We start from the raw sequence: 21455 nt of genomic DNA on the forward strand, positions 1-21455 counted from the left end.
TTATAGGAAATGGACATCACAAAATCGTCGTCGACCAGGCGATACAGCGATTCTATACAATTTCTGGCTCCTGTTTCAGACTTTAACAGAAGTCTTCACCTCGCTGCGTTGCTGAAGGATGGTTCCCTGAGAGAGGCCTACGCAACAGCCATGACGGACGGTCAGTTACCGACCAACCGAGCCCGGGTCCTGATACTCGGGGAGCCTCGTGCCGGTAAAACCAGTCTTCTGAACCGGCTCATGGGAAGGGAGTTCGACACCCGGGAACAGCCGACTGAGGGGATTGAGACGCGAATGTGTCACGTCACTAATGTGGACAAACAGTGGAACGAATCCAAAGGCGCCAAGGCAGATGACATACAGCAATGTGCCTCAGTGGTGACTGTCCTTGGTGAAGTGTCGTCGGCTAGAAAAGCAACGACACTCGGATCTGATACATCGAGCAAGAACGACTCCACACCTCACACGTTGCCCGAGTTAATGAAAATGGGCCTGCAGCTGGTTTGTTTGCTGGTAGTTGTGTTTGTATTTGGTATTTTGAAGTACGGGTATACGGCATTTGTATGGTGCACATTCGGAGTTATTACCTTTATGCACAACTACAACTTCGCCTATCGGTTCTCAACGTATATATCTTTGTTCTGCATTCTCTTCCACGCAATTACTAGACGAGATGGTTTGCTAGAAGCTTCGAGTTGTCAGGAAGGCGTGGGCAGGTTTGTTAATCAGACAGTTTGGTCTACTATGCAGAGCATGGTGTTGGATACGATAAATACCATTCTGTTGGGTGCAGCCAACGGTTTTGGTTGTCGTACAGGTGTCGCTGTTGCCTTCTCGGCGAGTGTTCATCCAGAAGAGATTAAGGCGACTCAAGAAGCTGCTGCTAACAGTCCCGTTGTCTCCTGGGACATACTGATGGTGGTTGTGGTATCAAGTGCAGGAGTACTTCTAGGCATTGGATGCTACTCTTTCTGTACATTTAATGACAGGTGGCATAAATACAGAACTGCTACATGTTGTGGCCTCCTGGCGTGGCTACTAGCACTGAGCCTCAAAGGAGACTGCAGAACCAGACGCTACCTTTTCCTGTTTCTGAACGGAATTATGATGTCAATGCAAGCCGCATGGGGGACTATTGTTGGTCGGAGAGCTTCCCATAAATACGGAGTCAGCGCTAGTTACGTAACAAAAAAGACTGTGGGTTTCATCTTTGGCCTGTACCTATCATGCATCTTCGGTTGGACAATGAGAATACCGAACTCCAGTTTGCCGTCCATGACATTTTACTTTCTTTCAGTCCTGTCACATCCCTTGTTTGATCTTCACAACACTTACAAAGTATGGCGAGAAAAGTCAACCTTCCCCGTTAAACTTATCCGTGAGCAGATGAAAGCGGTACTCCAACGACAACCGATCTTAGAGACCAAGCTGAGTTTATGGGACTTTGCTGGGGACACTCTATACCACTGCACCCATCACGTCTTTATGCCGGACAGAGCTCTGTATGTGATCGTCTTCAACCTACACGCCGCTGTTTCTGACGAAGATGGACAACTGCAGAAACTTCTCTTCTGGCTACATTCAGTCTGTGCGCATGCGCGTCACCCAGATGCTGTTATCATCATTGTCGGTACTCATAAGGCAAGCGTCCCTGAAGCTCATAGGTTACGTTTTACTGATGAACTTCACCGTAGAATCACATCTCATTTCTGCCACCGGCTGGTTCTAAACCCTCTCGATGACAAGCCGCTGTTTCTCGTCGAGAATTCCCAACCCGTCGACGAAGACTTCAAGCAGTTGAGAGCAGAAATATTCAGACAGGTCGAGAGCGCCGAATACGCTCAGGAAACTTATCCCATCAAGTACCTGCACTTCTATCGCGAGATCCAGAATCGTCGAAAACTGGCAGAGACTGATTGCGCTGCTTACGTGATGACCTTGGACCAAATCAGCGACCTTGCAAGAGATACCTGCGATGTGACCAATGAAGACGACTTAAAGAGCATGCTGCGATTTTTTGGCGAGGCTGGAGAACTCATTCACAAAGATGACGACGACATCTTGCGACAACATGTCGTGTTGGACCCCCAGTTCTTAGTTGATGTCATGAAGAAACTCGTGCGAATCCCGCGTGGCTCTAAAAGGTCGCATCGATTTGCTGTGAATTGGAGAGATTACGAAAGCAGTGGAATCATCAACGAGGGTCTACTACAACATATTTACGGAGACATGCTTCATCTTGTGCCACTTCTGACCAAGCTTCTGCAGGCCTATGACCTCATGTGTCCGGTGGCGTCTGTCTTCAATCCAAACTGCTCCCAGAAGTCTTTCTTGGTGCCTGCCATGCTGCCCCCTTACCGAGGTGAATCGATGGAGTTTTGGAAACCCCAGAGTAAAGAGGAGGTCTTTTATTTCGACTTTGGTTCCTTCGATCCCAGTACCGTCTACTCTCGTCTTCTGACCCGTTGCCTGACACATGCCAGTCTAGACAAGTTTGATTCAACCTCCAAACCTCTGATTTTTGCAGACCGGTGCCGGTTCAACATCGGCACTAGGTGTATCTTCAAGTTGCAGCTGGAGAGACGTTCTTCTCAACAGATGCTTCTTTCGGTCACTGTCTTGGCGTTTGAGCAAAAGTATCCCATCTGGAAGCTCCTAAAGTTCTTGTTGAACGTCGTGAAAAGCATAACAGCGAGAGACTACTCACAGTTGTGCTTCACACTCGGTCCTCGCTGTCCTTACTGTGTGCACGAAGTAAACTCCGAAAAATCAAGCGAGGCCCTCTCACAAGACACCTGTGAAAACAACGAACGAGAAGAGGCGAAAATCCACGTGCTGAAGATGGGCGGGAATGACCAGCCGTTCCCTACGATGTCCCCGGCCGTGATGCTCTGTGGTCAGAAAAGATACGAGTTGGTGCTGTCTGGATATAAATCTATGGTAGGTGTATCCATTGCTTGGACACTTTCCGTTAATACCAATGCATATAATATGAGAAATATAAATGATAAGGAAACCCATAGTTTGATCCCAAGCAACATTGAACAGTTTCGTCACAATGACTCACACCACTCACGTCGTATGAATGGAAAGCATTATTGATTATAAGGAACCCAGCTTTAATAAAGATTTTCACTGCTCCCAAGATCTATCCCAGAGTGGAATCTTATACCAAAAGATATCCGCTCCACACCAGATATGAATGTCCTCAAGTCAGCCTTAGATGACATCAGTGTTAGGAATCTAGTTAGCAGCGCCCTCTTCAATATCTAAGCTCAAACGCCGCATTTGACCACTGTACCGAGATAGTCCATCAGGGTGTTGTGTAAATTATACAATGTTGTGTAATTATAATGCGTACGTCACCCTGGGTAAACTAACACCTTCACTGGCTTCACATTCCCCCTGTAACCGTTAACCTGGTACACAAAAACTAGCATAAAACAGGCCTTTAAAGTTCATGGATAAATGGGATTCTGGCACGGCACGGCTCTTTCAAGCTTCTTTGAGATTGTGTTTGACCTTTGGAGTTTGTGAGTACATGTAGCTCGTGAGAAATGAGTTTTGAAAAAAAATATTCTTAATTAGAGACCAGGCATATTTTAAGACACTGGGCATTTATTGACAAAATAATTTGGATTTCAACTTTTGTCCCTCCTATTTTATACCACACAGGATACGGACTGTGGTTCCTGCCATCTGCCACAACGGGTAGCATTCACTACGAAGACACCAATTACAAAACTGCCTCCCGACCTCTTTCATAAGGTGTGCCAGCTGCTCAATGACTCCTCGAGTAACAGGAACTGGAAAGCCCTGGCAGGTAAGGCATTGTAGCTTGCGACTCAGTACGGCTATTCACCGTATAGTGAAGATGACACAAGCCCAAAGCTGTAGCCATATGCGATTCGGTCATGACCAAATTAAGATTCATATAACCCGCACGTCAGAAAAACCATAACAATATCCGATTCCTTTGAAAAAGCAAAACTGTGGCCACAATGATATGCAAAAGTCAAAAATAAACATGGCTATAAAGCTTTCATTTGCTTTCAACAACTTTGGGTGGCACAGGGGAAAAAATGACTCTGAGCGGCATTTTGGCTTCCGACCTGGAAAACTGTACTAGCGCTATACAAACTAGGCTATTTTTAACTATGTTGGCTTATGCCTTTACTCAAGATGAGCAGACAGCCATAACAACAAAGACATGTAAATATTGGCTTACTGCGCAAATGTTGAGCTGAATAGCTGTATTGGTGAAGCGCCATTCCGGTTGTCACAATTCAACTTCTGCTCCGGTTAATTTCTTGTTTCAACCTGATTACACGACTAGTCAGGCCTAGTTAAGCTAGTCAAAACAGACACTCAGATAGATAATCAGTTAAAACATAAGTGACACTCAGATAGACAATCAGTCTAAAAAAACGAGTGACACTCAGTGAGATAGGTGCAAAAAGAACACTGTATCCATCTAGGACCATCAGTAGTGAAACGTTTAAACGATATTCAGTGCATCCTTCGTATTCTGTTTTGCCTTGTAGGCGAGTTGGGTAAAGACGCGGAGTCCGTAGCAGTGTTGGACAGCCAGCGGATAACCAACCCCACCGAGTGTCTGCTGCGAGAATGGGCGATGATAAGCGGTCACGTGACGGTGAACGACTTGATGGAAGTCCTTGGTAGACCGTCACTCCTGCGGATGGATGTCATACATGAAATACGTGCACAGATGGCGCAAGAATAAACTGACTAAAAGATACACATAGGTCTAGTTTTGTTTCTATCACAAACAGCGCCTTCTATAGTGCCAAAGTTGTCAATAACTTCCCTGCTCGTAGAATTTCGGGTGTCCAAAAACCAGATAATACTTGTATATACTATCGTGCATTTTTTTTTTCTTAAATTTTTATGAAGTGAGAACTGCTGATACTGACAATAGGTCATTATATAGGGAGATATTCCGATAGACTTGTGTACACATATGTTTCCAACTTTAATGACCCCTCACCCAGACTTTTTCCTTATCCTACCCCCACGAATGTTGGTATGTTTACCAATTGGACCACGAGCAATTAATCTAGCGTGTATGCGGCTGCATTATTGTGCCTTTATATAGGGGCTGAGTCATTAGGGAGACATTGAAATGTCTCCCTAATCCACATGTCTCGCAAAGGTATAATGGTGCTTAAGTGTCTCCCAACGGTAATATTTGATTATTGGGCCAAAAAAAAAAAATACTCGGTCTCTGGTCAACGTGCGCGTCGATTCAAATCATGCGCGTCAACCTTTTTTTTTCTTCAAATTAACACGGAAGCTACTACAGCGCCCTATATTGCCGCGCCTCCTCAAATTTTTGTACCAAGGAGCACCAAGGAATGGGGAAATTGCACCAAGGCAAACGATAAAGGGCACCAAGGCAAATTATGGAGGACACCAATGCATATTGAGGACACAAAAAAAGCAAAATAGTACCCACCTTGTCTGTACAATACAATCTTGAAACAAAAAAAGCCACCCCCCCCCCCAAAAAAAAAAAAACCGCGTCGCCGCATCAATTCTGAAACTTCGGTCTGACCAGAGACCGACTATTTTTTTTGGGGGGGGGGGGCCTTGGGAGTAGTTTTTACATAATAGTGTGTGTTTAAAACGCCCGATGTTTAAAAAATTACTAACCCGATGAAATTTTGGCTCTGTAAATGCTGCATATTTCTAGAAAATACAATATTCCGGACCTCGTTTTCAATTCAAACATTGCCGAGTCACATTTTGAATTGCGGCCTCACATGGCCGGGCTTTGGTCATCCCCCTCCCCCACCCCCACTCGCCGGCACAGATTTACGCCACTGACCGTCATTGCGCTCGCGTGTTCACGATTCTAATCATACCACCGGCTGACGTTAATGTGATATTGTATTATAATGGCATCGTTCCCTAGACTTAGCGTATAGTTCTACAAGAAAAGATGAATTTTCCCAAGCTAGGGGAGCTGAATTAGAATCAGACAAACAAAATTCCCTCGTAAATATTTGTAAACGGGTCAGTAGTTTGATATAAATATTATGAGGTAGGGAAAACTTGCTAGAATAAGCACTCAATCGGCGCAATATGTCAGTGCCAGCCGAAAGACTCGCGACGCGAAACAATTGATGAGACAGAATAAGGACAAGCTTGGTAAGGTTAAGTGCTCGTAGTGACTCTGAATAGTCAACTGCTCAATACGTAAGAACGATAAGAAAAGAGTTACGTAACAGCAATCGTGTGTATAGCGCGATGCTGAGGCATCTTTCGTGCAGCTATGAAACACAAAATAACTCTCCCACTGCGGAAATAACGATTATGTTTTAAACGCAAAGAGAAAAGCACATACTGAAACATCCTAGTTGTTAAGCTGTCTGACAGCGGACCCAGGGTTAGGGGTTCGAACCCGCTTGGTGTCATTTTTTGGTTTTCGATGCCTGCGGTTCTGTCATTTAAGAGTATTAATTTCCTGTCGTCATTTACCAACAGCAGTTAGCTCGGTCGGTCGGTAAGCTGACTCACAAGTTGGGACTGTCTGCGAAGTCCAGGTTGGCATCTGCGTATAGGTACGGGGTTCTTTTGCTGACTCGGCAGCAAGGCTTAGGGTGCCACCTCGTTTCCTCCCTTTATGGTGCCTGACTTTCGAGTTACATGGATGGACAGGGAAGGAGGTGTGGTGGGCCGGGTACCGAGTCCCGGAAGAGTTCTATATTGGAAGTCGGTAAGGGGCTCATTGAGTTAGGGTCATAAGTCCGACTCCTGAAGACTTGGCCATCGCCACATAACTTTTTGTTTTATTTTCTTTCTTTTCTATCGGAGGACATTTGCAAGAATGATTAATTTGTTATATTGAGAGCTTGCAAATGTAATGTAATGGTTCGAAATTAATTTTTGAAATTGCTTGATAATACAAAATTCAATCCAACTATAATGTTTTATTTCATTGTCGCAAAAATGCATGTACATGCTCAGTATTTTGCGCATACCTTGTTCAGGCCTGTTCCCTAATCCCAGACTGCAGGGGGGGTCTTTAAATCCTATAGTGGAATTTTTTATATGCGAGCGCAAAGCCCTGAAGGTCGGGGGTATGGGGACGTTTTTTTAAGAGCCCCGGGAAATTATTGGATTGCAGATGCTCTGTGGCGCAAATATCAAAACTGTAGCTTGACTCTCTATCGAAATATGCCCTTGTTATTTTTGAGTCGTCACTAATAAGAATCAGCTCAATTCGTAACGTGCTTGTGTTTTGCACAGCTGTAGCTGGCTTGTGCCGACATGACAGAATGTAGAGGTACAATCTTTTGCCTTGGGTTGCAGACCCTGATTTTAACCATGCGGAGTTTTGATCAGCGGTGTTTATTATTTACGTTCTCTACTTTTTCTTATTCCTTCTTCCTTTCCCCTTCCTTTTCCATTCTTCGGAAGACTGTGCCTAGGGCCTACGAAACACTTAATCCGGGCCTGCTAAGATCCATGTATTGACATCTGCACTGTTAATACTCCAAATAATTTAACTTTAATGCGAACACTAAACTGGGAATATTTCTTTATAAATATTGTGTACTCTTTAATACCTGAATTGATTATTTTGTAATCAGAGCATTGTAATACCAACCTAAACGTTTGTTCGGATTTTTTTTTTAACTGAAATAAAACATTTTTGAACAATTTCACATTCTAAAAATATGGCTTTAAAATAAACTGCAGTCAGAAAAAGAAACCGATGCGGAACTAATCTTACATGTTCACACAATGGAACTATTAAACAGGAGCTATAAACAATTGCTCCATGTTCACACAGAGATGTTTCCCTTTCGTATGTGTATTTTTTGGGTCATTCATTTTACAGTGTGATACCGACTGGAAAGATTTTTATGAAGTATAAAATATGGGCTCCTTGTATTCTGAAATGTTTAGTTACGTGGTGTTAGTATTCCACGATGTGTGCAAAGACTGCATGGCCAAGGCTTTATTTGTGAAACGTTTAACTGAAGGACAGTGGCGGCGCCAAAGGGGGCATCCCCCCATGCATTGTCTCCCTTTCCCCCTCCCCCAGTCCCCACCTCAGGGAAATAAAACCAATAGAAAAAAGGAAACAATAAGGTAAAAAGAAAGGAAAGGGAAACAAAACAAGACCAAAAGTCAACATTGTACCGTAAATTGAAAGTGTATTTAAGATTGGAAACCTTCGAAAATTGACCTCAAACACGTGTATATGTACATAAATGCGTATGTGAATTGTTTTTAAAAAGCGACCCTAAGCTTCAAATGAACCCTTGGTGCAAGGATATATTCCATACACTAAAGTTTATGTTAACCCCCACGAACAATTTTTTTTATTTGCACCTTACTTTTTTTTATTTGCCCCCCTTAACCCCCCCCCCCCCCCTCCACCCACCCCCGCCAGAGTCCGACGCCGCCACTAAATAACGAAAGTAGAAGCACTTTTGGCATGAAAAGTTTTTATTTTTATTCACAGATTTCAGATCTTGTTGTTTGCGGTAGGCACATTTCTCATTTCACTATCGTGAACTGGCATGTATATTTTATTTGTGCCGTGTTCGAACAATTCAACAAAGCTTCAAAAGACTGCGAACTTTGGTACACTTTTCAAGCGGTTTCATGCATGATTGGGAGTATTCAATTTCAATGACTACAACGTGAACAGATTGTCATATGAGCAACAAGTTTTCGCTTTCGATAGGTCCGTAGTCTAGTTACGTTGTGTCCAAAGCTGTAAGAGTGCCATCAGTTGCACGACAGTACAAGTGCTGACTGTAGCGTTAGGAGCAGCTCACATCCACCGACGCCATAAAGTGGGTAGGACTTACACAACAGACTATATGTGATTTAAGCATCATTGAGTTGACCGTTATTTTGCGAGAGAATTGTATATTTTATAAGTGTATCGAGTGCGTGGTCTAGGCTGGTTAAAGGTACAGTTTACCATTTGTCATTTGTGCATTTTCCCCGTTAATTAAAGCAACAAAAGTACTCAAAATCTAAAGAAGGGTGCTTAACAACTAACCTGATGAAGTGTTTGCTCAGTGAATGCTGTATATTCCGGGAAAACAACATTCTAGGATCTCGATCTCAATTCAAAAGTTCCCGAGTCGTGTTTTGAATTGTACCTGAAATCAGCGTCCTGCGGGCACGTTCTGGAGCGAAAACCCACGGAATTAGGTAGGTATCCACATGTCGACCAGAGAAGGAATCGAGTCTAGGCCACAGAGGCTGACGGCAAGGAGAGAACCACTGCGCCAACCTGACGGGGACGTCTCTATAGTCCGACGTCCCATTGGTCCGACGGAACAATGGGACTTCGGACCAGTGGTACTTCGGACTATCGAGACGTAACCCAACCTGACATGGGTCCATTTTTCAGCTGCACATTTCAACTTTAATAACTGTCAAAAAAAAACTTATAAATGTGAATGTTTCATAATTTGATAATAACAATTCCAGACAATTATTGTAATTATGTGAAAAGCGTGAATAAGTCCATTCTTTATCGGAAAAAAGACAAGTACCTCACACCAGGGACAGACATCCGAAACTCAGTCTTTTTCCGGCAAGGCATTTCTTTTTAATGTTTCAAACTTCAACCCCTTCATCTGTTTTAAAAAGTCAAGTCAAAATTGGAAATCTGACAAATTGTTGTCGATTAATGAAGGTTGAGTAAAGTTGGTCGGACTCTTTTGTTTTGCAGGTGTTCTTGATGTTCATCGGAGAAGATTTTGAAAAAAATCGGGAACCGCAAATCCCTTCTGTTTGACATTTTTGGATCACACAGAGGAACTAGCAGGTTGACAAAGGTGGGTGTGTAATGCACAATGTTCAAATATGTACCAAGTACCTACTGCTTTAACATGAGCCGTCGGCGTATAATTACTTGCAATTTTGAATTATCGGTTAAGGGGTAAGAATTGCCAAATACCCTAGAATTTAAAAAACGCGGGGCAATCCTAATGTGAGATTATACATGCGAGGTTCTGGCTAAGTAAGCAAAGTTCAGAAAAGTCCGAAGACCTGACGTCACGACCATGGAATGATATTTCCCGTTGCCTTAAACAAAGATCTTGCCGGGGTCGAAAAGTCAAGCTCTCTAACATGTTTTTATCAATTAGTTTTATTTCACGTCACCAGTCAGTGATCAATTTGCAGCAGTTTTAATTGTTTTTCATGTTAATAAAATAGCATATAAACCCAATGTTGTATCACTCGTCTTTGAAATTTGATTATGAAACGTGCAAGTCTCGCAAGTTCGCGTTCACTTTTTCTTGTCAACGCCTCGGTACCAAACACTTGACCAGTCTAGTCACAGACTCCCGTATATGATTTTAGCCACAGCTTATCTGCGTGCTCGATTAAACATACATGTATGTCGAGTTCAAAGTTGTACATTTTATTACAGCCATCACTTCGCAATAATCTGAATTTGTCGTAAATTTGTAATGCTTTATTTCTTTAGCAGAATCCATGTAATGCCATTGACTGGATAAGCTAGGATCAGGACACCAAATAAATGAACAAAATAAGACGTTATTATTTTTACATGTCGTGAGATTATGCATGTTGACTGGATTAACTGTACTCCCGTAAAAACTGGTAGGTTTTATAGGTTAACTTGCACATCCTATTGTACATACGCATGTCGCGATGTTTGTGAAGGCCATGCATGATTGCACAATTTACCCAAAGAACCTCAGATGAAAGTAAACGAGGGCATTCACGTACACATAGTACATGTACTTTATTTTCAACTTTTTGGCATGCGACGGGTTGATACATTTTTCAGTGAAAGGAAAGCCGAATTTCGCTGTGAAAACCCCACTGGCTATTGATGATCACAATTCCGTAAATGCTATCGAAGCTGAGCAGCAGTCTGTGTTACTGTGGGTTGTTTCTTTAGAAATAAGCGAAGCATAATCCGTATTTATTGATATGTGCAGTCGAAAATCGAAAGTACAAGGCGAACACGAGTGCACGTCACAGGCTTCGCTATCGGGGCCGGGGGGGGGGGGGTCTCCCTCCCCAAAATACAGTTTTGTCGGCAAAATCATAGTGCAGTCGGCAAAATAGAAAGTGAAAATGGAGAAGGAAGGGGAAAGGAAGAGGGAAGAAGAAAAATGGAGAATGTAAATAATAAACACCGCTGCTCGAAACCTCGCAAAGCTAAAATCCGGTTCTGCAACCCATGGCAAAAGATTGAACTTTCTGTCATGTCGGCACGAGCTGCAGCGCGAGGTCGCTTCATAATTATGCGGGCGGTTGACAGCTAAACCTGTGCAAAACACAAGCACGTGCGCACAGGCAGGCAATGCTAGGTTCACGCATTCCCGACTTATTGCTACGAATACCCCGATCTATCCCGAATAAAAATTCTTGTTGGCATCAGAAAAAAATTAGCCCCGATTCGCTGTTTGTGCGGATAATTTGAGAATGAAACAGAAATAAGTACGAATTGGAAGCCGAATCAGACCGAATCAAGCCGAACGATTGAGATTTAGTGCAGAATAAACCAAATTGTAGCTATTTTGTCAAGAAAAGGATACTAAAAACTCCCGAATCATCCCGAACAACCCCGAACTAAGCCGATTTCAATCAGAACAATCCCTTTGTTTCGTCGAAGTGGATTCAATTTACCTGGACTTGGACTCACAAAGGTATGCCGAAGTGAAATTGAAACCTTGATAACTGGATACCGGCATCCAGGTATTCTTTTTTTTTTTCTTGAAGATGCTAAGGCGAAAAAAAAAGTCTCCGGTTTCTGGTATGCGCGCGCGTCGCCGTAGCCATGCGCGTCGGCAAAATGAAAAAGTTATTTTTTTCAATGAAAGATGATGTCTCAAAACCGCCAAACTCACTGGTTTGACTGGAATCCTGCTGCTGTGCAATTTCAACGTGTTTTTAGATGGGGTTATGATCGAGAATAAGCTTTATGTGGCCTCTCTGGACTCCTATATATTTGCACTAAGTTTAGTCGGGCACCATTTGCAGTCATCAGCCGACATTTGAAGCAAATTTGAAGCAAAAAAGTCGGGTAAAAAGAAAAAAAAAGCCGCGTCGCCGCACCACTTTTTGGTCAAGCTCCATACCAGAAACCGGAGACTTTTTTTGTCCTAAAGTAAAGTTCGTTCGGTTTCATATGAAAATCGGACTCGTATGAAAATCGGACTTTTTTCCCCTTTTATTGGTTAGACCCTCTCACGTGACCGGTCCCTCTCCCAATTATCTATGCATGAGCATGCGCAATACCACCAAAGAGTCCGTATTTCATAAAACCTAAAAAGAGGGCGCGTTTTTACCTCTTTTGAGAGCTCCGTGGACGACAGGACTCACAGCGTGAGCGTGCTGTACTACTGGTTCGCTCGCGAAGTACGCACAACTTCCTGAATGTGCAAAAGATATAGCCATCGCGTCTCCGCGTGAGCGTCAGGCGTCGTCGGCATATGGGCTCCGTGCGCCAAAAAAAGAAGGCGCGTTTTTACCTCTTTTGAGAGCTCTTTGGACGACAGGACTCACAGCGTGCGCGTACTGTACTACTGGTTCGCTCGCGAAGTACGCACGACTTCCTGAATGTGCAAAAGATATAGCCATCGCGTCTCCGCGTGAGCGTCAGGCGTCGTCGGCGCGCGAATACGTTCGAATTCAACTTGCGATGGTGTCCGAGACTAATCCCTACCTCCAATAGACCGCTTGCAGACGCGTTCGATAATTGACGCGCTAAGGTGAGCAACGCCATGTTGTGGGACAAAATGTGCGTGAATTGATATACGCCTGTCCCACAACATGGCGTCGCGCGCCTTCGCGCGTCGATTATCGAACGCGTCTGCAAGCGGTCTATAACTCTGAATAGACCGCTTGCAGATGCGTTCGATAATCGACGCGCGAAGGCGCGCGACGCCATGTTGTGGGACAGGCGTATATCTATCCATGCACATTTTGTCCCATAACATGGCGTCGTGCACCTTCGCGCGTCAATTATCGATCGCGTCTGCAAGCTGTCTATACATTCGAAATACGCAGTGGATGGATCGAGAACCACTGTAGGTAACCCCCCAACTCTCCTTTTCTAGCCGTTGATGGGGGTACTTGTGCACGGAGAATAGAACTGTATTAAATTACACGGAGCCATATATGTAGTCATCTGAGTCAATGTGAGGCTGAAGCAAGTCTAACTAACAAGTGACACCCAATGAGATATAAGAGGACACTGCGCTGGACCTCTGGAACCCGCACAATTGGAAAGTATTACCGCCTGGTCAACGAAATCTAACCGACTTGTAACCAATTGTCATGTAAAAATAATATGCATGAAAGATTAAAGCATTTAACCGTATTGGAGGCAGATACTACTATCTCCGAAAAAGATACTGGAAAGTGTCAGTCAACAGTGATGTGTTGAACTGTTACACACATAACTTGGCGGTGCTTGCATCATGATGAAAAATAGCAGTTTTATGTTTAAATTGAACCAAATCATTAATTGTACATGTTTCTTCTTTCAATTATAGACCATGGACATCACAAACTCACCATCGAAAATGCAGCACCGCGATTCAGCAAAAGTTTTGGCTCCTATTTCAGACTTTAAAAGAAGTCTTCACCTCACTGCGTTGCTGAAGGATGGTTCCCTGAGAGAGGCCTACGCAGCAGCCATGACGGACGGTCAGTTACCGATCAACCGAGCCCGGGTCCTGATACTCGGGGAGCCTCGTGCCGGTAAAACCAGTCTTCTGAACCGGCTCATAGGAAGGGAGTTCGACACCCGGGAACAGCCGACTGAGGGGATTGAGACGCGCATGTGTCACGTGACCAAAGTGGACAAACAGTGGAACGAATCCAAAGGCGCCAAGGCAGATGACATACAGCAATGTGCCTCAGTGGTGACTGTCCTTGGTGAAGTGTCGTCGGCTAGTAAAGCAACTACACTCGGATCCCAGAGAGTGAATGCATCGAGCAAGAACGACCCCACAAAATCGAACACGTTGCTTGAGTTAATGAAAATGGGCCTGCAGCTTTTTTGTTTATTCGTAGTTGTGTTTGGATTTGGTATGCTGAAGTACGGGTATACAGCATTTGTATGGTGCATATTCGCAGCACTTATTTTGATGCACAACTACAACTTCGCCTATCGGTTCGCAACGTATATATCTTTGTTCTGCGTTCTCTTCGACGCAATAATTAGACGAGATGGTGTGATAGAAGCTTCGAGCTGTCAGGAGGGCATAGGTGATGGGATTGTAAACCAGACGGTTTGGTCTACTATGCAGAGCATGGTGTTGGATACGATAAATACCGTAATGTTGGGTGCAGCCATTGGTTTCGGTTGTCGTACAGGTGTCGCCGTTGCCTTCTCGGCGAGTCTTCATCCAGAAGAGATTAAGGCGACTCGGGAAGCTGCTGCTGAGAGTCCCATTATCTCCTGGGACATGCTTGTGGTGGTTGTGATATCAAGTGCAGGAGTACTTCTTGGCATTGGATGCTACTCTATTTGTACATTCAATGACAGGTGGCATAAATACAGAACTGCTACGTGCTGTGGCTTCCTGGCGTGGATACTTGCACTGAGCCTCAAAGGAGACTGCAGAAACAGACGCTACTGGTTCCTGTTTCTGAACGGAATTACGATGTCAATCCAAGCGACATGGGGGACTATTGTTGGTCGGAGAGTTTCCCATAGATATGGAGTTACAGCTAATTACGTATCGAAAAAGACTGTGGGCTTCATATTAGGCCTGTACTTAGCATACGTCTATGGCTGGACCACGAAGATACCGAACGCCACTTTGCCGTCTGTAACATTGTATCTTATTTCCATTTTGGCACATCCCTTGTTTGATCTTCACAACACCTATAAGGTATGGCGAGAAAAGTCAACCTTCCCCGTTAAACTTATCCGTGAGCAGATGAAAGCGGTACTCCAACGACAACCGATCTTAGAGACCAAGCTGAGTTTATGGGACTTTGCTGGGGACACTCTATACCACTGCACCCATCACGTCTTTATGCCGGACAGAGCTCTGTATGTGATCGTCTTCAACCTACACGCCGCTGTTTCTGACGAAGATGGACAACTGCAGAAACTTCTCTTCTGGCTACATTCAGTCTGTGCGCATGCGCGTCACCCAGATGCTGTTATCATCATTGTCGGTACTCACAAGGCAAGCGTCCCTGAAGCCCATAGGTTACGTTTTACTGAAGAACTTCACCGTAGAATCACATCTCCTTTCTGCCATCGGCTGGTTCTAAACCCTCTCGATGACAAGCCGCTGTTTCTCGTCGAGAATTCCCAACCTGTTGATGATGACTTCAAGCAGTTGAGAGCAGAAATATTCAGACGGGTCGAGAGCGCTGAATACGCTCAGGAAAGATATCCCATCAAGTACCTGCACTTCTATCGCGAGATCCAGAATCGTCGAAAACTGGCAGAGACGGAGTGTGCTGCTTGCGTGATGTCCCTCGACCAAATCCGAGACACTGCCAGAGATACTTGTGATGTGACAAGCCAAGACGACTTGAAGAACATGCTGCGATTTTTTGGCGAGGCTGGAGAAATCATCCATAAAGATGACGACGACATCTTACGACAACATGTCGTGTTGGACCCCCAGTTCTTAGTTGATGTCATGAAGAAACTCGTGCGAATCCCGCGTGGCTGTAAAAGGTCGCATCGATTTGCTGTGAATTGGAGAGATTACGAAAGCAGTGGAATCATCAACGAGGGTCTTCTACAACATATTTACGGAGACATGCTTCATCTTGTGCCACTTCTGACCAAGCTTCTGCAGGCCTACGACCTCATGTGTCCGGTGGCGTCTGTCTTCAATCCAAACTGCTCCCAGAAGTCTTTCTTGGTGCCTGCCATGCTGCCTCCTTACCGAGGTGAATTGGTGGAGTTTTGGAATCCCCAAAGTAACGAGGAGGCCTTTTATTTCGACTTTGGTTTCTTTGATCCCAGCACCGTCTATTACCGTCTGCTGACCCGCTGTCTAACCAGGGCCTGTTTTGATCAGAAGCCAAGCCCAAGCTCCAGACCGTTGATCTTCGCGGATCGCAGCCGGTTCCACATCGGAGCAAACTTCATCCTCAAGCTCCAGTTGGAGAGATCCTGCCACCGGATGCTTTTGTCAGTCACCATCTTGGCATTTGAACCGAAGATGCCAAGCACACAACTTCTGAAGGAGCTTTTTGACTATGTCGGGAGCATAACCAACAGGGACTATCCACAGTTGTGCTTCGAATTCGGTCCTCGCTGTCCTTTCTGTGCACGTGAAGTCCACTCAGGCAATTCAAGCGAGGACCTCTCCAAAGACACACGTGGAAACAACAATAGCGACCAAACGAAATTCCACGTGCTAAAAATGGCCGGGCATGACCAGCCGTTCCCGATAGAATCACCGGTACCTCTGTTCTGCGGTCAACAGAGATACGAGCTGAAGCTGCCTACAAGTAATCCCAGCGTAGGTTTAAACATGTTTCATTTTTTTGAAAGCACGATTGTTTGAATAATTTGAAACAGTACCCTACAACAAATACGTAGCGAAGGGCATACTTAAAGCTATGTTTTCCGAGTTTTTCCCATAAATGCAGGCTTAACTGTATCAGCTAATAATACAGTCCAATGTTCATCTTCTGACCTAGATAGTTTCTGTTGCATGAAGGTTTTCCATTAATATCGTAATGTCTCAATGGTCTCCAATTCCTTAGGAAACTAACCGCAGTTGTTCGGCCCTTGTCAATTAATATAATGTCTCAATTGTCTCCAATTCCTTTAGGAAGCTAACAGCAGTTTTTCGGCCCTTCCTATGACGATCTCATTTGGCCCGGGGACCCCCATCACCAAGCTACCGCCAGACCTCTTTGAGAGGGTGTGCTCACTTCTGAACAACATGTCAGTCTTTAGTAACTGGAAAGCTCTGGCAGGTAAGCAATAGACCCTTACAAGAGATGCAATGTAGAGACACTGATTTGGCACCAACAGTGCCTTGAGACACGCTTTCTCAACACAAAATCTAATCCTAGCTTAAACGCTGGTCCCAGAGCGCACACAAAATTGTTCCCTGGAAATCATCTCATATGTCGGGTTTACACAATGAGTCGGACTTAGCTCATTCATTGGAGTTACGGGGGAATCCTATAGGATAGTACTATGAGTGAGAATCAGTCAGTCAATCAGTCTGTCAGTGAGGTGCGAAGAGGAAAGTAGGCTGGCTCTCTGGGTCCAGCAAAATTCGGAAATTACTTACAAGACATTCCCTGCGTGGTGCGGGTGCAAAGACGTAAAAACCAAAGTAGTAGACAGTGACGTAATTGAGGTCTTCACCGAAATTTGACGCGGGTTGGGACGGGGGTGGAGCAAGAAGATGCGGGTTTCGAAGGAGGAGGGGGTCTGTGCTCCTCCTTTAATATTTATGTGACCGGTTGTAATGCCGAAAACAGCTTAATTGTTGAACAAACTCTCAGAAAGTTATTTTTCATAAGGTATATGTACGCAGATGGTTTTCATTTAGCCTGTCCATTGTCTTGTAGGCGAGTTGGGTAAAGACGTGGAGTCTGTAGCATTGTTGGACAGCCAGCAGATAACCAACCCGACCGAGTGTCTGCTGCGAGAGTGGGCGATGGTTGACAGTCACGTGACGGTCAGCGACTTGCTGGAAGTCCTCGGTAGACCGTCGATTCAGCGGATGGATGTCATACAAGAAATACGAGAACAAATGGCACAAGACTGAAGTGCGTTTGTTTATGGTGTAAATCGAGGACACACATCATCGATGAATTGAGGACAGGAACCAAATCGAGGACGACCTCGATTAGAAAATGTGTACAAAACCAAAGAGAGCTGTTGCAAAAAAGTTTGTATAAACAAAGGAAAAGGGAAGACGTACAATACAAAAAATCCTCGATTTACACCACAAACAAACGTGTCTGTGGCACTGTTGGCAGGCGTCGATATAACAAAAGGTGTATTGCTGGACTAGCAAGTTTGATTTTATTAAGACTGAACCCACTGCATAACTTTCTTATGTCCAAACTGTGAAACTAAGAACCACACTACATACAGTGAAAATTACATATTTATGTAAGTTTAGATTGGAATACTTCGAAAAAGAATCAGTCCAGTGGAAACTCAAGTGATTAGTTGATCTATTCAGTTGAATGAATTCCAAGCATTTACAGGTAGTTTACATATTATGTTAATTACTCAAAGTTCTAAACCCGTTGCATCACCCTCTTCTTTTGAAAGAGCGAAATTGGTGGCAGAATATGTAAAGAGGAAATACAATTTTAGATTGAAATACTTTGAAAAAGAATCACGCCAATGGAACTTCAAGTGAATGCTCGATTTAATGGATTGAAGGAAGTTGTGTTGTTCCATGTTTCAGACGATTGGATGTGTGGTGGTAAAGATTAACTGGGGGTTAGTTATTAGACTAGGATACAGAGAGTCACACTAAACGAATGCACGACTACTTATATCTTTAACCTTCTGCATAAGGTGAACAAGTTTTTTAATGTAACAACTGAGGGCGCTGTATAACAACACTCTTCAGGATGATGTGGGATATTTTTTTATATTCTACGGAAATGAGAAACGAATTATATCAGCAAACTTTTGACAAACCCGTTTGTCGAATGTTTGGGCAGGCTAGACATTCAGAAACATGTAGTCCTGGGATAGGAGATCTTTTAGCGAATTGTTTGTAGATTTATCCGTGTCGCATGGGGGCGCTGCTTTACCTTGAATTAATCATTTTCTAAAAGGTATGCAAATACGCGTATGAATTCGTACCATGTTTGGTACTTTGCTATATGTATTAATATATTATATGCGAATAAATATTTGAAAAAAAACACGTGTATCTTATATGTCAATTGTTCTCTGTGGAATAATGTACCCTATTTGGAAAAATTGTTTTTACATCTAATTTTAAAATTGCGACATATAATGATACATGTAGATTATGAGGCTTCAAATGTTTAAATACGTTAAATGGCATAATTGAGTATTTGGGTGTGTTTTTTTAGGAAGATGTTTCCTGTCAAGGAAAAGCGCAGATGATAAAGAAATATGTGAGGTTCTTTTAGGTGTGGCACCCCGAACAATAGATTTTCAAAATGAATTGATAATTTTCTAGCTTTACAATAGAGTTATCAGCTTTCCAAGAATACATCGAATGAAAAAATCGGCCCGCGACAAGAATCAATTATTTAATTTCATTTTTTGAATTAAGAGCGGGACGCTCCCGCGTTCTGAGGCAGTGGAACCTTGTGTGCTCATGTGCTTTTGCGTTTTGCGAAAGTGTGAATAATAATTTTAACAGCTGTTCAGACTAATGTTGTCAGCAAGGGCGGACTCAGGAGGTGGGGCCAACGGGAGCCAAGCCCCCCCCCCCCCAGCAACATTTAAAAAAAAAGTAAAGTCGCAATAAAGGCAGACACTGCGTACACCACCATCTTTTTAAAGGGGTCAGAAATTGCCTCAGATCGCACCAAAGAGCATCTAGTATTAAAAAAAACAATATAAAAAAAGAGATGAACAAAAAAATAATGTTTGGCAAACCCATAGAATCATGTGGTGACTGAAACCAAGGTTGGCCTGCAACAAATTCCCCGGAGGACCAAATTCCCGCCCTACCCCCCCCCCCCCCAAAAAAGGGGGGTTCTGATCCACCTGGGTGCGTGTGTGTGTGTGTGTGTGGGGGGGGGGGGGTTTGTACATGTACATGTACAATATATGTACACGGTATGTAGCCTATGTACACAGTGTCGAGCCGCAAAACAAGACTAAGTATTGGAAAACCACTGGTTTTCGATCCAGTGAGAGGAAAAGACGTAAAAGTAGCAGATATTCTGATACAATGTTGGATCAGTGTGGTGCAAACCAGGCCAGGTCGGCCTGCGAAATATTTTTTCCCAAACGAGATAGGACAATATCAAAAGAGGGCGCTCTCTCTATGGAATGCATATTCATGATGTCCATGGCTTCAGAGAATAAATTATATAACGAGGAATAATGGTGTTATAATGGTGTTTAAATCACCGACGATTGCTCCTGACTTCTAATCAGGTGATCCGGTTCGAATCCAACAGAGCATTTTCACCTCTTCTCATTTTACTTTTGAATTACTAATGTGAGGTAGGAACATTTTCTCACAAGACGTAATTAAGCCTAGCCCATCTCGGGTGTGTGTCATGGAGAACGAAGCATAAGAAATGCATGTAATCAGAAGATGTCTCTTCATGCACAGTCACCATTTATACTCCTGAGTGGAGAGAGGCAATCGTAGTCCTTGCTGAAGAACACAAGCACCATATGTTCCCCGTCAGGGTTTGAACCCACGTAGCATGGCGCTGTTTGATATTGGTAAAGTCTTTTGTATTTATCCAAAGTAAATAGCGCTCTCAAATTGTGTCGCCAAAACCTTAAATTTCGCTCCTGCAAATAGGACACTGGGACGGGCAGATGAATTTACGCTCTGATTTGATGTATTTTGCGTGACATGTGACCTGCAAGTCATCAGGGCCACGACCCTGCAAGGATCATTAAACGGTCACTCTTTTATTCCCACTTTGAAAAGCGTAATAAGGCCCAAAAAAAGAAGGCTCCGGTTTCTGGTATGGAGCTTGCCCAAAAAGTGGTGCGGCGACGCGGCTTTTTTTTTTACCCTGTTTTTTATTTTGCTTCAAATGTCGGCTGATGACTGCAAATGGTGTCCGACTAAACTTAGTGCAAATAGGCCTATTATGGGAGACTAGAGAGGCCACATAAAGCTTATTCTCGACCATAACCCCATCTAAAAACACGTTAAAATTGTGCAGCAGCAGGATTCCAGTCAAACCAGTGAGTTTGGCGGTTATGAGACATCATCTTTCATTGAAAAAAAAAACGTTTTCATTTTGCCGACGCGCATGGCTACGGCGACGCGCGCACATACCAGAAACAAGAGACTTTTTTGGGGGCCTAAAGTAGGAAAAGCTGTAAAAATTATCGGTTTTGTAAATGTTCAATTCCCGTCGCTTGCTCTGGCTCCGTTTTGAATTCACGAAGGGTCAAATTGCATATTATACGACGCTCAAAATTTTGTCCACATGGTCTGCAATGAAAAAGAAATAACATCCGGTATGGAATGTGTGCATTTCTAACTGCGGTCACTTGCGGACTGCGGTTTTATACAGCTGAAGCCAGATGTCTTTATACATAGGTCATGATAAGTTACCCAGAATGCCATCCCCACTTGCTTCATAAGATTCTGTGAAGCTCATCAGTCCGTCTCGGCGCCCTGTTTGCAGGGTGGTACGAGCGAAACCTCAAATTGGCTAATAATCAAAAGAGCGCACTCCACAGTAAACGAAACGTGACATCATTATGATTCAGGCATTATAACAATAATAATACAGATTCATTTATAACGCGCTCTACCAAGATCACA

General features: G+C 43.8%; 2 protein-coding genes across 2 annotated transcripts; both read left to right on the forward strand.

The window, feature by feature from the left end:
• On the forward strand, positions 1-5224 carry LOC119723150. Its single transcript, XM_038193699.1, has 3 exons — positions 1-2940; positions 3676-3823; positions 4545-5224. The coding sequence occupies exons 1-3, from the start codon at positions 10-12 to the stop codon at positions 4742-4744; spliced, it is 3279 nt and encodes a 1092-aa protein (XP_038049627.1). The 5' UTR covers positions 1-9; the 3' UTR covers positions 4745-5224.
• An 8317-nt stretch (positions 5225-13541) lies between these two features.
• Positions 13542-17753, forward strand: LOC119723151. The gene is made up of 3 exons (XM_038193701.1): positions 13542-16484; positions 16800-16947; positions 17554-17753. Exons 1-3 carry the CDS (start codon positions 13566-13568, stop codon positions 17751-17753), a joined length of 3267 nt encoding a protein of 1088 aa, XP_038049629.1. The 5' UTR covers positions 13542-13565.
• The last annotated feature ends 3702 nt before the right edge of the window (positions 17754-21455 follow it).

Source organism: Patiria miniata, unplaced genomic scaffold (genome assembly GCF_015706575.1).
Source record: "Patiria miniata isolate m_02_andy unplaced genomic scaffold, ASM1570657v1 HiC_scaffold_16, whole genome shotgun sequence".
Lineage (NCBI taxonomy): Eukaryota > Metazoa > Echinodermata > Asteroidea > Valvatida > Asterinidae > Patiria > Patiria miniata.

What these genes read in the sequence shown, in the direction of transcription:
- LOC119723151 (XM_038193701.1), top strand. Translation starts at nt 13,566, where the DNA reads ATGCAGCACCGCGATTCAGCAAAAGTTTTGGCTCCTATTTCAGACTTT. An exon ending in TGCCTACAAGTAATCCCAGC is followed by an intron (nt 16,485 to 16,799) that starts GTAGGTTTAAAC and finishes CAATTCCTTTAG; the next exon opens with GAAGCTAACAGCAGTTTTTC. An exon ending in TAACTGGAAAGCTCTGGCAG is followed by an intron (nt 16,948 to 17,553) that starts GTAAGCAATAGA and finishes ATTGTCTTGTAG; the next exon opens with GCGAGTTGGGTAAAGACGTG.
- LOC119723150 (XM_038193699.1), top strand. Translation starts at nt 10, where the DNA reads ATGGACATCACAAAATCGTCGTCGACCAGGCGATACAGCGATTCTATA. An exon ending in TGTCTGGATATAAATCTATG is followed by an intron (nt 2,941 to 3,675) that starts GTAGGTGTATCC and finishes TATACCACACAG; the next exon opens with GATACGGACTGTGGTTCCTG. An exon ending in GAACTGGAAAGCCCTGGCAG is followed by an intron (nt 3,824 to 4,544) that starts GTAAGGCATTGT and finishes TTTGCCTTGTAG; the next exon opens with GCGAGTTGGGTAAAGACGCG.